The sequence below is a fragment of the Strigops habroptila genome, assembly GCF_004027225.2.
Source record: "Strigops habroptila isolate Jane chromosome 13 unlocalized genomic scaffold, bStrHab1.2.pri S16, whole genome shotgun sequence".
NCBI lineage: Eukaryota > Metazoa > Chordata > Aves > Psittaciformes > Psittacidae > Strigops > Strigops habroptila.
This window is the reverse complement of record NW_022651054.1, coordinates 10821042-10835724: the sequence shown is the minus strand read 5'-3', so window position 1 is coordinate 10835724 and position 14683 is coordinate 10821042. Positions and strand designations below refer to the sequence as shown.

At 53.1% G+C, this 14683-nt stretch overlaps 1 protein-coding gene and 1 long non-coding RNA gene across 3 annotated transcripts; both read right to left on the bottom strand.

Moving 5' to 3' along the window:
* Positions 1–8286: 8286 nt before the first annotated feature.
* Positions 8287–12339, bottom strand: SRSF1 (serine and arginine rich splicing factor 1). Of its 2 annotated transcripts, XR_003989540.1 has the most exons (5): positions 11686–12291; positions 11189–11373; positions 10749–10921; positions 9752–10484; positions 8287–8803 (listed from the first exon to the last, which is right to left on the bottom strand). XR_003989540.1 is itself a non-coding variant. In XM_030472433.1 (4 exons), the coding sequence occupies exons 1-4, from the start codon at positions 11877–11879 to the stop codon at positions 10290–10292; spliced, it is 747 nt and encodes a 248-aa protein (XP_030328293.1). In that variant the 5' UTR covers positions 11880–12339; the 3' UTR covers positions 8287–10289. The 2 variants fall into 2 exon arrangements, 1 of the variants encoding a protein (XP_030328293.1); XM_030472433.1 differs by having other exon boundaries at positions 8287–10484; positions 11686–12339.
* Positions 12340–13158: 819 nt separating this feature from the next.
* LOC115601902 lies at positions 13159–14683 on the bottom strand. The gene is made up of 2 exons (XR_003989539.1): positions 13586–14683; positions 13159–13505 (listed from the first exon to the last, which is right to left on the bottom strand). It is a non-coding gene; the product is annotated as an uncharacterized LOC115601902 (long non-coding RNA).

Genomic DNA, 14683 nt, shown 5'->3' with positions numbered 1-14683 from the left:
CTCTCCTGCCCTTTATCCCATCCCCAGCACCGTTATTGGCAGCCAGGAGGAACCCGTGTCTGTGGAGGGGGGACACCGCTGCTGCTCCTGGTTATTTTTCTCCCTGTTGGTCAGTTATTTTTGCTGATGCTTATAATGAAGACCTGGGAGAGGTCTTTGTTGAGGGCTCGCACTCACTTCAATTAAAGGCTAAGAAAACTACCCGAGCGTATCACTGAGTCATCGAAGAAATCCCGATGAGCACGTAGGAGGCTGAGCCCCACGTTCTTGTGGGTTTACAACCAAAGAGGGGCTACAGGAACAGAATGAGATACTCAAACCCTTCTTACGGAGTCGGAGGAGAGGGAAACAGAGCTGGAAGCCACTTTCCTTTTGATAGCATCCAGCTGAGCCCTCCCAGCCCCTCTCACACCCCAACACATCCCACAACAGGGCAGTGAACACAGAGAGAGAAGCTGTGTTAGGAGCAAAGCAGAGAACCCCCGGGGGGGGAGCAGGAGCTCGCAGGAGCTCTATTTATAAAGAGCAAGCCTATGCCAAACCTGACGAACTTCCCTTTACCCGGAATTATAACTGGAAATACAAAAAGCCGCAGTGTTTGAAAGCACGTATTTACATTATATATGCCCCAAAGCAGAATAAACAAAAGGTTAGATTTGTAAACTCTCCATCTTAATTAAAGCAGCGCTGCTTTGGACAAACCCACATCACAGGTGGCTCCAAGTGTTGTGTTGTTTAATTTATACCTTCCAGCTCCCTTAGTCACGGAGCTGGGACAGCGATAGCATCAGCAGCCACCCTGCAGCGCTGCCGCTCGGGTACAGGGAATTTCTAGGGCACCAGGAACCGTGTGGCCCATTTAACACCATCCCCAGAGTGCTCTTTTGTGCCTTTCTGAACAGAAACCTGCCTTCCTTTCTTCCTCAGCACTTCCCATGCTGTTGTCGGGAATGCTGCCGGGGTATCCCCTGCTCCCAGTGCCCCACCTCCTGAAGAAGCAATGCCCGTGGTTCATTGTCAAACCTACTTCATGGCACGACTCGTACAGAGAGGAGCAGCTTCCTCCACCGTGCTCAGCCACAAAACTGTTAGTACAGTGCCCATTTGCATGGGCACCAGTAGCTGTTGCTGCTGGGCAGGGCAGCAGGATGCAGCCCCCCTCCACCCCGGAGCCCTGGAAGGACCATCTAAAACTCTACCCGTTTTATCCCATTATCCTTGCAGACCCCTCCTGAGCTGTAGTGGGACATGAGTGATAAAGTCATAACGTGCTTTCTGCTGTCTGCACACCTCCCATGGTTATGGAGCTGATGAGCTGGGTCCCATGGCAGGATGTGAACCCCTGCACCCTCCTCACCCAGCACCTTCCCAGCCCCTGCCTGCCTCTGACACCGTGCTCTGATTTCTACGTTGAGCGTGTGTTTGCATCGCCAAGAATAGAAAATGTCAAATATTTCAGCTTCAGAGGAGCCCCTTTCTGTTTGTCTCTGCTCCCCGAGTGGGTTTCACAGCTCCGTGGGGCTGAAGAGCCCTCAAGTGTGTAAATAAGCTGCAGCGACAGAATGTGCTCCCTGCAGGCAGTTTCCCTTCAGCTGCTTCCCGAGTTCGTGTCTTCTCTGGCGTCTCTCTTTGCAGCTTCAACTTCCCTCTCAAACTGATTAGGGAAGCTAAAAAGAGACAGTAACATACGTCAGCGGGAAGCACGCATTGAAGGCTCAGCCGCCAGCACGGCTGTTCTGTGCCAGCTACGCCATGGGATGGTTCAGCATCCTCCGAAGAGCATCCCACCGCATCCCTCTGCCCAGCGCCCGCCGGACGAGCGCATCCTTGACCTGCAGCAAACACGGACAGAAGGTGCTGTGGGAGCAGAGAACCCGCTTCTATGCAGAGGGAAAGGGAAGGCTCTTGCCATATGGCTGCCCACAGCCGTCCCCTGCTGCTGCCCATCCACCCTCCATCCTGTGCCATTGAGCACCGATGCCCTGCACCACGCCAGGGCCACCACATGTGCCTGCCCTGGGGCTTGGTGGGAGCACTGCTGCTGCTGCTGCGGAGAGCGCCGTCCCTTCCCGTAATTAGCACATCTGAAGGATCGCTCCACTTTTCAGAAGAGGAAAATAGGATGCAGGAAATCACCAGCCAGCTCGGCTGGATCACCGCAGAAAGGCGCTACGGCAATCCGCGGAAAAGCAGCAAGGAGCTATCAAAGGGAAGGAACCTCCGAAGCAGAACGCTGCTCCGCTCCCTGTTTTCATGTTTTTAGCACCAAACTTCGAGGTGCTGCTGCTGCAGCCATGTGTAAAGGAAGTAGGGAAGGATGTGGGAACATCCAGCGTGATGCCAAAGGCAGCAGGGAGACACCCAGGTCCATATGGAGCCGGGTGTCAGCTCCCACCACACACTCACCAGCCCAGGGCTCCCGGAGAGCCAGGCAGGAAAAGTGTTACAGCTGCTCCGTGCTGTCAAGCATTCCCTGGTGAAAGCATTCCCATCCCAACCAGCCCTGCCATGGCCGATCCGTGCAGTCCTGAACATTTCCCTCCCTGCTGCACCCGCTGTCCCGCTATGGGAAACACTCCTGCTTCCCTGGGATAGCATCATCCTCCCTGATCTCTGCCATCCCTGTGAATCTCACACCAGCCCCATGACAGGCAGGTTCCTGCTTTCCTGCAGCCCAAGCTCTGCTTTTACAGCCCGCAGCACCGCTGGGTCCCTTCTCCCATGGCCACGGGAGATGCTCGGTGCTCCGGCCGGAGCACCGCGGGACCGGGAGCGAGCCCGGCTATGTTTAGCAGCACGCCGGGAGAGCGCCCTTATCTCTTCCCACCTCCTTGTCCTCGGCTGCACTTGGGCTAATCTGTGCTCGGCACCTTGCAGCGGAGCTGCCCCACGCTCCGGCACCCGCTGCCCTTGGCTATTATTTTGGGTATCTCCGCCACAACTTCTTTTCCCACAAAGAAGCTGCTGTCATTTGCTGCAGCAACAGGGAGGAAGAGCTGCCCTGGGGACAGGGGAAGCTGCTGGCATTGACACTGCCCCCAGGCATGTGCAAAGTGACTGCCCGTGCTCCGAAATGGGGCTGCACACACTGGGGACACCTAGCACACAGAGAGGGGTGCACGGTGGCAGGGCACTGACATCATGCAGTGAGGATTGCCCACACTTAACATCAAATACTCAGTTCTATGCATATATATGATTTATACATATAAATTTGTATGTGCGTATATATGTAATTTATACACATATATGCTTTAGAGATATGCAGATATAAGAGGGACGTGGAGCTGCTGGAGCGAGTTCAGAGGAGGCCCCGGAGCTGCTGCGAGGGCTGGAGCAGCTCTGCTCTGGAGCCAGGCTGAGAGAGCTGGGCTGGGGCAGCCTGGAGAAGAGAAGGCTCCTGAAGGGGAGACCTTAGAGCAGCTCCAGTGCCTAAAGGGGCTCCAGGAAACCTGGAGAGGGGCTTTGGACAAGGGCCTGTAGGGACAGGCCAAGGGGAATGGCTTTAACCTGCCAGAGGGGAGATTGAGATGAGCTCTGAGGCAGAAGCTCTTCCCTGTGAGGGTGCTGAGGTGCTGGCACAGGTTGCCCAGAGAAGCTGTGGCTGCCCCATTCCTGGCAGTGTTCAAGGCCAGGTTGGACACAGGGGCTTGGAGCAACCTGCTCTAGTGGAAGGTGCCCCTGCCTGTGGCAGGGGGGTGGAGCTGGATGAGCTTTCAGGACCCTTCCAACACAAACCAGTCGGGGATTCCATGAAATTCATCTGAACAGGAGCTGCCAGTGGGTATCACCAGGGATTTTGGGTCTCCCCTTGGGAACACAGTGCAGAGCCATGCGCTTTCCGACCACCCCTCCAGAGCAGGGATGCTCTGCCTGAGGCTCCCGCTGGTGCTGGATGCTCATCCCTGTGGGATCAGCTGAGCGATGCAGCCGAATGCACAACCATTGATTATTGTGGAGACGATCCATAGCTGCCAAATGAGATTAACCAACACCCAGGTCCCGGGAAAAAGTAAATAACAAAGAATAAGGAAAATGGGGCACGGTGCTGGCAAAGGCACGAGCGGGTCCGGGGGGACCGTGGCCATCCAGCCGGGTACTAATCCCTACTGTTCCCGAAGGATTTGCGAGCTCCTCTCCGCTATTAATCGCAGCAGCCCTGCAGGGAAGGTAATGCAGCATTATCCGTGTGTTCCAGCTGTGGCTGGGAGCAGGGAGGCAGCCGGCTTGCCCGGGCTTTGCCGTGTGTCAGTGAAAGATCAGGGATTAGCGGCCGGATTTCCTTGCTGGCTCGGCTGCTCTAATTCCGTGGCCGTGTTTTTCCCTAAATGCACTGACCCTACGTGCCTGATGCCGTGCATCCCGTGCGCAGGGGCAGATGGCGGGAAGGGCAGCAAGGCAGGAGCGATGGTTCCCTGCTTGGACCCACAGGAATTACTACTAAAACCGGTCACTGGTGGTTAACCAGAGCACACTGTGACCAGTTCACGCTCTGTCTTGTGAAGACAAGGCACTACCAGGGATGGGGCAGCCACAGCTTTTCTGGGCACCCTGTGCCAGCGCCTCAGCACCCTCACAGGGAAGAACTTCTGCCTAAGAGCTCATCTCAGTCTCCCCTCTGGCAGGTTAAAGCCATTCCCCTTGTCCTGTCCCTACAGGCCCTTGTCCAAAGCCCCTCTCCAGGTTTCCTGGAGCCCCTTTAGGCACTGGAGCTGGTCTAAGGTCTCCCCTTCAGGAGCCTTCTCTTCTCCAGGCTGCCCCAGCCCAGCTCTCTCAGCCTGGTTCCAGCCCTGCATCCACGCTGGCCTGTGTCCCCAGGTAACCATCTGCATGGTCTAAGCTCATCAGCTCCATCACGTCACCCACTACGCAGAGCGCAACAGAGTCATGTGAGAAACCGGGATATTGCTTAAAACACTGTTATACCCAAAGTGCGGATCTTTGGCTGACTCATAGAAACATGAAACTCACTGACGGGATGAACTGGAGCTATTAGAACACAGAGGTAATTACTCATGTGAACAATGCCCTTCTCAGCTCTTTAATGATTACACAAATTAGTGCATAAAATTATGTTAATGGCCCTACAACTGTTGCACACACACGCAGCGCTCTGCTGGGGAGGGATGAGGAACAGGCTGAGTCCGGACCCTCACGCTGCCCATGAGTGGGGTGCTGCCACAGGGTGCCCAGAGAAGCTGTGGCTGCCCCATCCCTGGCAGTGTTCAAGGCCAGGTTGGACACAGGGGCTTGGAGCAACCTGCTCTAGTGGAAGGTGTCCCTGCCCGTGGCAGGGGTTGGAAATGGATGAGCTTTAAAGGTCCTTTCCAACCCAAACCATTCCATGATTCTAGCCAAGGGGCAGGTGAGGCTCTGTGCCCTTCAAGGAGCACACAGCGTGGCTGGTTACATCAAGCTCTGCAAGTCTGACTCACTCACCTCTTCAGGAGTGTAGGAGAGGGATTTTAGGGAACATTCGTTACACAGGGAACTTCCTGGAATCTTGATTTGATGGTTTCTTTTCCCCTAAAAATTCACCTATTTGAAATAGCTTCAACTGCAATTCAAGATAAACTGCTCTTCACTGTGCAGGTGCAGCGAGGATCATTCTGCACTTACACTTACCAAAGCTGGAGCTGGTTTCAGCCAATCTAGGAATTACTCTAATTGTGCTGTACACCTAAAAACTCCCTGCTGTTGTCAGGAGTGAGAAACCTCGAGCCTCGACTGCCACGAACAGATCAATGAGTGACTCTGCTGTTGTAAAGCAGAAGTTTCTGTTCATCACAAAAACCCCAAAAAACACCCCCCCCCCCCAGACCGTGATTTCTGGGAGAAACCACAACTTTTCCATCCATTTCTATGTCAGGTTTTTAAGCACTCTGCCATCAGTGTGACTGAGGACAGATTCCCTCCCTCGCCACTGCGCTTCCCAAAGTGCCTGCACAATGCCAGCAGTATCGTGCTGGGCTGCCAACAGGCAGCTGTGTCGAGCAAGGGCAGGACAGAGGGACCACGCAGCCCCGCGAGGACAATTGCCCTCAGTTGTACCAACAAAGCGGCACTATCGGAAGCGCAGGACCATCGGAAAAGGCAGATTCCCCTGTGCAGGAATGGCAGGGCTGCTCCAGCACCGCTGGGTTAAAAGCAGGGACACGGATCGGCTGCAGCACCCTGACCTCTCTTCCCTCAGTGTGGAAAGCCAAAATGAGAAGGAACTCCAGCATTCCACCATTCCCTTCCTTTTTCCAAGTGACATGAAAACACAGCATTCCCACTCAGCAGGGAGGGCTGGCAGCCTCCTTGCAGGGGTACAAACCCACCAGGTCTTTGAGAACTCACTGGTAAAAGCTTTGCACAAAGGTGATGTGGTCCACAAAATCCCAACATGGAGAAACACTGGTGTTACTTCCTCCTCCTCGCAGCCCTCCTGTGCTCCCACCAAGGAGGAAAGGCCTTTCCGTGGGGTGATGCTTCTTACCACGCTGCAAACCACTTCCGAGCTTGTACAGGTACTGCTGTGCCTTGGAATCAGCTGGACCACCCTTAAATTAGTGCCTCAGCACATTAATTAGCTCTTTATCCTCAGAACCACTGGACTCCCTGGGTCAGAACCCAGACCCTTGTATTTCAAAGAGGGGACTTTGGCCCCTCCATCTCTGAGGGTCTCAGCCTCCTTCACTCTTCACTCCTCCTACCCCATGCAGTTCTCTTTCTTCCCAACCCCTACGCAGCCAGAGAGACCCTCTCCAACCACCACTCCAATTCAAACCAAACTCTTCAGGTTTCCTTTTGCGCAAGAAGAGGTTTTGTTTCCCTGAGCACACTTGAACCTCCGCTTTAGCGCCGCTCCCATTTCACCTTCCTTGAGCTCAGGCCACACAAGGGTTTGGGATTTTTCAGGCCAAACTTCTCCTTGCTCCAACAGTGCATACCTAAGTGCCCTCGAGCACGGGCTGCCCACTCCACTCCCCTGCTTCCCACACCCTGGCAAACAAACCTCTCTGGCAGGAGCCACCCCACCTTCGCACTTCCCACCCCACTCATCCCAAGGGCTCTTCCCCTTTTCTTCCCACCCGGCATTGTCCCACAGCCACGTCTGTTCTGTGTAGCGTGACTCTTACCTTGCCCACAGGCACAGGCTTTGCCATCAGTTCATGATTGTTTGACTACATCTCATACACACATCTTTGGCTCCTCACACTCATCCTCTGCTCCAGCGTGGGTTCTTCTCCCCATGGGACCACAGGTCCCGCCAGGAGCCTGCTCCTGCACAGGCTTCCCACCGGGTCACAGCCTCCTTTGGGAATCGCCCTGCTCCACCCTGGACCTCCACGGGCTGCAGGGAATCCCTGCTCTGGTGCCTGGAGCACCTCCTTCTGCACTGACCTTGGTGTCTGCAGGGCTGTTCCTCTCACTCCTCTTTTCCAGCTGCTGTTGTGCAGGGTTTTTCCATCTTCTTAAACACATCATCCCGGAGGCGCTATCTCCATCCTTGAGGGCTCAGCCTTGGTCAGTGGCAGATCCATCTTGGAGCTGGCTGGCATTGGTGCCATCAGACATGGGGAAAGCTTCCAGCAGCTTCTCACAGGAGCCACCCCTGCTACCAAAACCCAGCCACACAAACCCAAGGTACCAACTTGAACAGTGACCCAGCCACCCACCCTGTGCTCCCCAGGACTGCCCCACGCACTGCACTTACACTGCGCAGAAACACAACCCCTGTGCTCCACGCTGACACTTTAATTCCCTGCAAATTTGACAAAGACTTGGATAACCAAAGGAATTTTGATGGACTTCCTACTAAGCAATGAGAACCTCCACACAGGAAAGGAGCCACGTTCCCAGCCTGGATGCTGGGGGTGACTACAACCCGATTACACTGGCTCCTCCATAACCTGCATCATCCTCACTTGCTGCCTCCAGCCACCAAGCCCATGGACACCGGGAAGGTCTGCACACCCCACTTCCACCCCATTCATCCTCAAGAGGACTGCAGAGCCAGCACAGACCCTGCTGAACCTCCCATTTTCCCTCAAGTATCACTAGCAACATGAATATTAACACATCCTCTTTTAAGCAGCGAGAAGTCTTTCTTTCCCCCTTCTGTAATAAATTCCACCCATTTCCCAGGGAACGGAGCCCTTTCTTTGGGAGCAGCTCAAACACCAGCGCTTCCTGTGAACACTACATCTCTGTGGAGCACAAAAGGCTTTTGTGTGGCCGAGCGGGGCCATGGCGGCGAGTGGAGCCCTCGGCTTGGCAACAAACCACAACCCCCGGGTGTGTGTTTCTGTAAAAATTTTATTTGTTAAAGAAAAGGAAAAGGCAGAAGCCAATTGAAAACCTGCTCAATCTTTAACTCCAATTGGTCGTTAAATTTAGAGAAATGACTTCGGTTTAATGTTTTAAACAAACCCCCCTTTTTCCCCTTTAGCGTTTACCATCTACTTGTGCTGAATCCTTCCAAGGAGATCGCTCCAACGCACCTCTCCAGGTCCTCGCTTTGCTCCTTTTACCAAAAACCATGGAAAAAACTCCATCGTGCATCTTAAGGGCTCCCATCGTCAAAAATAGGAAAAAAAAAAAGGTATCTTTGGAATAGCCAATTGAGTTGAATAACAAAAAGACTCCACACGAGTGCGGTTTGGTTGGGGCAGGAATCCACTCCTATGTTCCTGGTAATTTGATCCCGCTCCATGAATCCTTGTAATTCAGCCTCCCTATCCTATCCACATTATGATTTGAATCCAATGATCCAGCTCCAAGGATTGGGATCCAGTGAGCCCTCTCCAATCCAAACCTTTATAACCAGCAAAACCAAAAAAGAGGAGGCAAAAAGTTAGATACTGTAATGAAAAAATAGGATTCTGGGGAATGATCAGTTATGTTTGCCATCAATTAACAGAGATGTACAGTAATAACTATCAATTCCCCAAAACAAACTCGTGAATGGTGATGCTCAGATAATTCTTTCTTAGAAATGTTAATTACTACTCGGAGGAAACATTTGTCATATTTACAATATGTCAACTGAAAATGCCAACATACTCATCGCTCGCACGGCTTTGTGGTCGCAAAAAATGGGCTACGAAACTGGAAGAGCTTTAACTGCCAACACTATCCACCTGCTGCAGGCCTGAGCTACAACAGCATTCCCGGCTGGAAGGGAACACCGGGAACTGGAGTTCGCAAACGGATCGGTGAGTCAATTGACAATTAGTCTGAGGGGGCAGGGCTGAGACTTTAAGTTATTCCCCACTTGGTTTTCTAAGTTGTTTGGTTGTATTTTTGCTTTCAGTCTGATACTTTAAGAAATGCAATAGCAACGCTGTATCAGTCACACAGAGGACATGCAGATTTTAGCAGTATTGATATTATACTCCGATTGAAAGATACCCTTTGATCTACTACAAGTGCACGACTACCACAGAACATTTAACACTTGTAACCAAATGCTGCGTGACAAAGTAAACCAAAACTCCCACCCCGACCCAGTTTATTCCTTTAAAAAAAAAAAAAAAACCAAACTAAAACCAGAATGGAATAATGGACTAGAGAATAACAAAAGCAAGTATTTAGCCACAATTGCCCCCCCAAAAGAGAGTTTTAAAGCAAAGAGCAATTGTAGCCTGCGGTAACTAGACCATGCCTGACGTGACACGGAGGTGCACGCGCTCCATTAGCCTGGCTCTCGGTATAAGGTCAATACTGCCAAGTTCATCTGTGACAATAGCACTTGGAGTCATACCATTGCCTCCATTATTGATCTGATCCTCCTCAATCCTCCTTTTGACAATCCTAAAATGATTGACATGTGCTCCACAATCCTTTAATCCAAAGCATTCTTAATCCATCTCTTCAGATATGTCTACAGAAAGACACACGAAAAGGCAAGATAAAATATAAGATCCCCCAGAAGAGACAAGTTAGCCACAAACATCCCAACATCCCCAGCTCGTATAAACCATAGCTGAACACTGAGACATTTACACAGCAATACCACAGCTCCAAGAATGTTGGTATTTAACTAGAAACTAAACCGAAACAATCCTGACTGACATCAATTAAAATACAATTTACCAAAGACATGAGGGGAATGTCGATGTGAAGGAGCAAATACTCACTAGGGATTTTACACAAGAATGCAATTCAACACTTCAGCCAATTTGAGTAAAACAGTTGGAATTTAAAAATTAAAAAAAAAAGGAATAATGAGAGACTGTACTAAGTAAAGGAAAACTGTGTACAACATGGGCTTCTACAAAAAGATCAGAGCTAGTGATCGCTTATGTACGAGATCGGGATCTGCTGTGGCGGGGAGAGTAGCGTGGAGATCCTCTGCTTCTTCTTGGGGAATAACTGCGGCTTCTGCTGTTGCTTCGACTACGGCTTCTGCTACGACTACGGCTGCGTGACCGAGATCTTCCATAGCTTGGACTTCTTGGGCCATCAACTTTAACACGGATGTAGGCAGTTTCTCCCTATTGAATAGACAGAACTTTCGATTGAAAAGTCTAGGCTTTAGGGCCATCTTTTTAGGCATGCTGACAGACTGCAGATATCGTTTACTAACAGCACGGAAACACACAGCAAAGCTTTAAAGTCTATCTCCTGACAAACTGACCACAGACTTACTCAGCCGCTTCGTATATAAACAACAAACACCACACGTTCCTTACCTTCAAATCCTACTGTTAAGCCCCTTGTATCCAATTCTGGCCAAAGAAAGTAAGCATGAAACCTACCTCATGAGATCTAAATTTAGTGTTATCCAGTTTTCGCACAGCGTAGGTCATATCTTCCTTCCGTACAAACTCCACGACACCAGTGCCATCTCGGAAAACATCAGCATAACATACATCACCTGCTTCACGCATGTGATCCTTTAAATCCTGCCAACTTCCACTTGGAGGCAGCCCTATATAAAAAACAAGGAGTTACTTTAGAACCAGGTTGTACTCTCGCCTCTTACAGCTACAGCATCAGCTTGAGCAATCGACAGAGGCTGTTGAGGAAGCAGGCGGGGTGCCTCAGGAGCTGCTCGTGGGCACAGCATTCCTCCCAGGCTACATGAGGTGATGCTTTTTAAGAAACAACTCGGAGCTGCACCACCTCTCGCTGGGAAGCCTGCCTGGAGGACCCCGGGGGGAGCACTGGGGTTAAGAAAAAGACAGCAATGACTCACCCGAGACAATCACTCTGTACTCCGAGCGCCGGGACGGGGGGCCGTACCTGCCCCGGGGGGCTCCACCCCCTCCGCCGCCGCCGCCGCCTCTGCCGGTGCCCCGGCCGCTCCGAGGGAACTCCACGCGGAGGCGATACCCATCGTAATCGTAGCCGTCCCGCCCGTAGACGGCGTCCTCCGCGTCCCTGCGGGACGGGACGGGGCGGTGAGCGCGGCCGCCCGCCCCGCCCTGCCCATGCACCGCCCCCCCGCCTTTGTTCCCGCTTCCCGCCCGCCCCACCCGCCCGCCCGCCGCCCCCCTCCCCGGGCCCCCGGCACCGCAACGGCGCGGGGCCCGTTAGCGCGGCGCAGGGAGCCGGTGCCGCACGGGCGGGGAGCGGCGGCTGCCCCCGCCCCAGGCCCGGCGCTGCGGGGCACGCACACGGGCAGGCCGCGGTGGGGGCCCGGGCCGCCCTGCCCCATGGCGTGTGGGGGGGGATGTGGCGGGGGTGTCTCACCTGGGGTCCTCAAACTCGACGAAGGCGAAGGGCGGGCCCCCGCGGCGGTTCTTGAGGTCGATGTCGCGGATGGCCCCGTACTTGTAGAAGACGTCCTCGATGTCCTTGGTGCGGATGTCGGGGGGTAGGTTCCCCACGTAGATGCGGCAGTCGTTGTTGCCGGCTGGGCCGCGGATCACGCCCCCTCCGGACATGGCAAGGTCGGCAATGGCTGCGGCGGTGCAGGGCCGGGCGCAGGGAGCGGGCGGGCGGCGGGCGCGGGGCCGGGCCGGGCACACGGGAGCGAGCGCGCCGCCTCCCCCAACAACCGCTTCAAAATGGCGCCCGCGGCTCCCCTCACGCTCCGACTGCGCGCAGTGATTTCACCCCGGGACGCAGCACCTCCCGCGCTCGCGGCGAATGAAGCGCTGACCGGTGTCTTCCGCCGCGCCCTCGCTCCTCCGTACTGCGCAGGCGCGGATCCGGTGAAAAGTAGTCCCTTCTCTTCTCGCCCCTCAGCGGCTGCCTCCGGAGAAGCTCAACGCGCGCTGGCGGCGCGGCTCCTCCGCGCGAGGCCGCAGCGGGCCCGGGGCTGTCCCGAGAGGCTCCCGGTGCCCGCGGTGAGGGAGCAACGCAACGGCCGACCGCGGCTTTTACAGCGGCAGGGCGTGTGACGTCACGTCCGGTGCGGCGTCCGCGCCAAAAAGTGCCGGCCGGGGCCGGGGAGGGTGTGTCCCACAATGCACCGCGGCGGCGCTTGGCGCCAAGGCGCGGGGCGTGTCCCACAATGCAGTGCGCGGGGGGGGGGGGGGGGGGTGCCGCTGTGGTGGGGCCCGGGGGCGATGGCGGCGGAGGGTCCGTCCGCGCTGGTGCGGGCATCGGTGCGCGCTGTCCCCGCTCGGTCCCCGCTCGCTGTGCCCAGGGCCGTGCGTCGCTGCCCGGGCAGGCGGGAGGCGTGAGGGTAGGGCTGAAGCTCGGCCACGCTGAGGTAAAATGGCTGCCCTGAGGGCACAGGGAGCTGAGTGCAGGCAGGGTCCGCCGCTCAGCCGTGCGAGCATCCTGCTTTCAGTGCCCTTCAGCAGAGAGTTAAAGTCCAGTTTTGTGGCTGTTGGGTGTTGGTTGTGTTATCTTTTTTACCCCCATGACGCTGTGCTCTCCCGTTTGCGATCACGGCTTTGTGGTTCTTGCAGCGTCTTGCATCAGACTCATGGTGTGCTCTGGAAGGACTCAAATCGACAGTGACTCCACAGAACAAGCCTTAGGAGTGCACTTTGTTACATGTATAAGTTAATAAAAGAACACAAAAGCTCCGGAGATGGAGGTGAAGTCACATCTGAAGTGTGAACGCATCGCCTCCCAAGGGCTGTGTGCTCCTGCAGAAGTGCCTGCTACGTGGTGTGTCTGCAGAGGTGTATGGAGAGTTACATCAGGAATGGGTACAGAAGAGGGTGGAAAAGGATTTCTGGGGAAGCAGCAAAACAACAGAACTATTCATGAGGTTATAATTCAAATGAAGTCACTTTAAAGCAGAATATATCCATGAGAAACAACAGATGTAGGAGGGATACTCGTAAAAATGCTTGGAATAGTTGTACTCTTGCAGCCTGGATGTCTCTTGCTTATCCCTTGGCATCTTCTCTATCAGCACAAGCAAATCCACACAGTGCCAGGGGGGTTGAGTCACTGTAACCACCGTGATGGGGTTAGAGCAGTACCTGAGCTCATAGCAAACCACTTTAGGCTCCCTAAGTTAATTAAGGGATTTGAGAAGTGTGTCACGTCTCTTCAGCACTGTTGTGGGTGCTTTGTTCTTCATGCGTTCATCAAAAATGCATTTTCCCCTAGAAAAAAAAACAGCAATCCTGAGGGATTACAGTTAGAGAAAGGTTTTCAGGGCAATGTCATAATGTGTTTAACTTACAGATGCCTTTTGGTTTCCTCTAGTGGAGCTGAAAGCTGCATCGTGCTCTGCTCTGGTGATTTTAGCACTGGTGATATCTGTGTTAGATTGCCTGTGGTTTAAATAAAGACTGTGATTAATCACTGAAGGATGTTGGGAGAAAGCCCTTCTTCAGAAGTGGTGGTTTGTGAAGTATCAACTAGCGTCTCTCTAGGGGTTTTCTACATCTTTAAGAGGCTTAAGGCTTCGCTGTTTCCTTCATAGTGGAATGGTGAGACCGTGACTGCTGTGCCCTGTGGTTCCAGCGCTGATCTGCGTGACTTCAGTGGGCGCTTTGGGGCAAATACATCGCTTTAAACCAGCACAATTTAACCAGCTAATTCAGTTATTTGCCACCTCGGTAGAAGTACTTGTTGCCCATTAAAAACCCCAAAGAACAACAACTCTCCTCACAAAATAATCACAAAGAGCCTGAATATGCCATTCCCCGGTGTAGGAAAGGCTCCATCCTTCGCCAAGAAATGAGTCTTTTTGTTTCAAAAGCTTATTAAACCACTTCATTTCTTAAAGGCACCATAAAATACTGGTGAGTCTGCCCAAAGCCCGTTGCATAATTTCTTTTGTGTGTTAATAATCCTTTAAATGGTCGCTTTAATTACCTTAATGAAGTGTCTCTTTATAGAAGTATTGGGAGCTTTCTTCTTCATTACCTGTTTTAGCCCTGTGTTATCAGCAGAGCGCTTGAACCACTCGGATAAGCTGCAGAGCAGTTGTTTGCTTTGTCTGAGGCGCTTTTGGCTTTCTGGCTAAATGCATATGTGGAGAATCATTAGACATTAATTATGGAGGAAAGAAATGACTGGAAAGGAAATGGCAAATAATGTTGGTGGGAAAAGGCAGCTCCTGTAAAATGACAAAACTTTCCTTCTTGGAATGGGAGCGATGGAAAACAGGGATTTTCAACTGTGAATATTGAATGACACAGATATTAACTGTGTGTCGCAGTATGGAAGCAGGGACACCTTCCACTAGAGCAGGTTGCTCCAAGCCCCATCCAACCTAGCCTTCAACACTGCCAGGGATGGAGCAGCCTGTGCCACAGGTAGTTCTTCCTATGCA

Excerpts from the sequence above, each read along its gene's own strand:
- SRSF1 (XM_030472433.1), bottom strand. The coding sequence starts at position 11,879 with ATGTCCGGAGGGGGCGTGATCCGCGGCCCAGCCGGCAACAACGACTGC. Across the intron at positions 10,922-11,188 it reads GTACAGAGTGATTGTCTCGG|GGCTGCCTCCAAGTGGAAGT; the intron begins GTGAGTCATTGC and ends TTTTTTATATAG. Across the intron at positions 10,485-10,748 it reads CTAAATTTAGATCTCATGAG|GGAGAAACTGCCTACATCCG; the intron begins GTAGGTTTCATG and ends TCTATTCAATAG.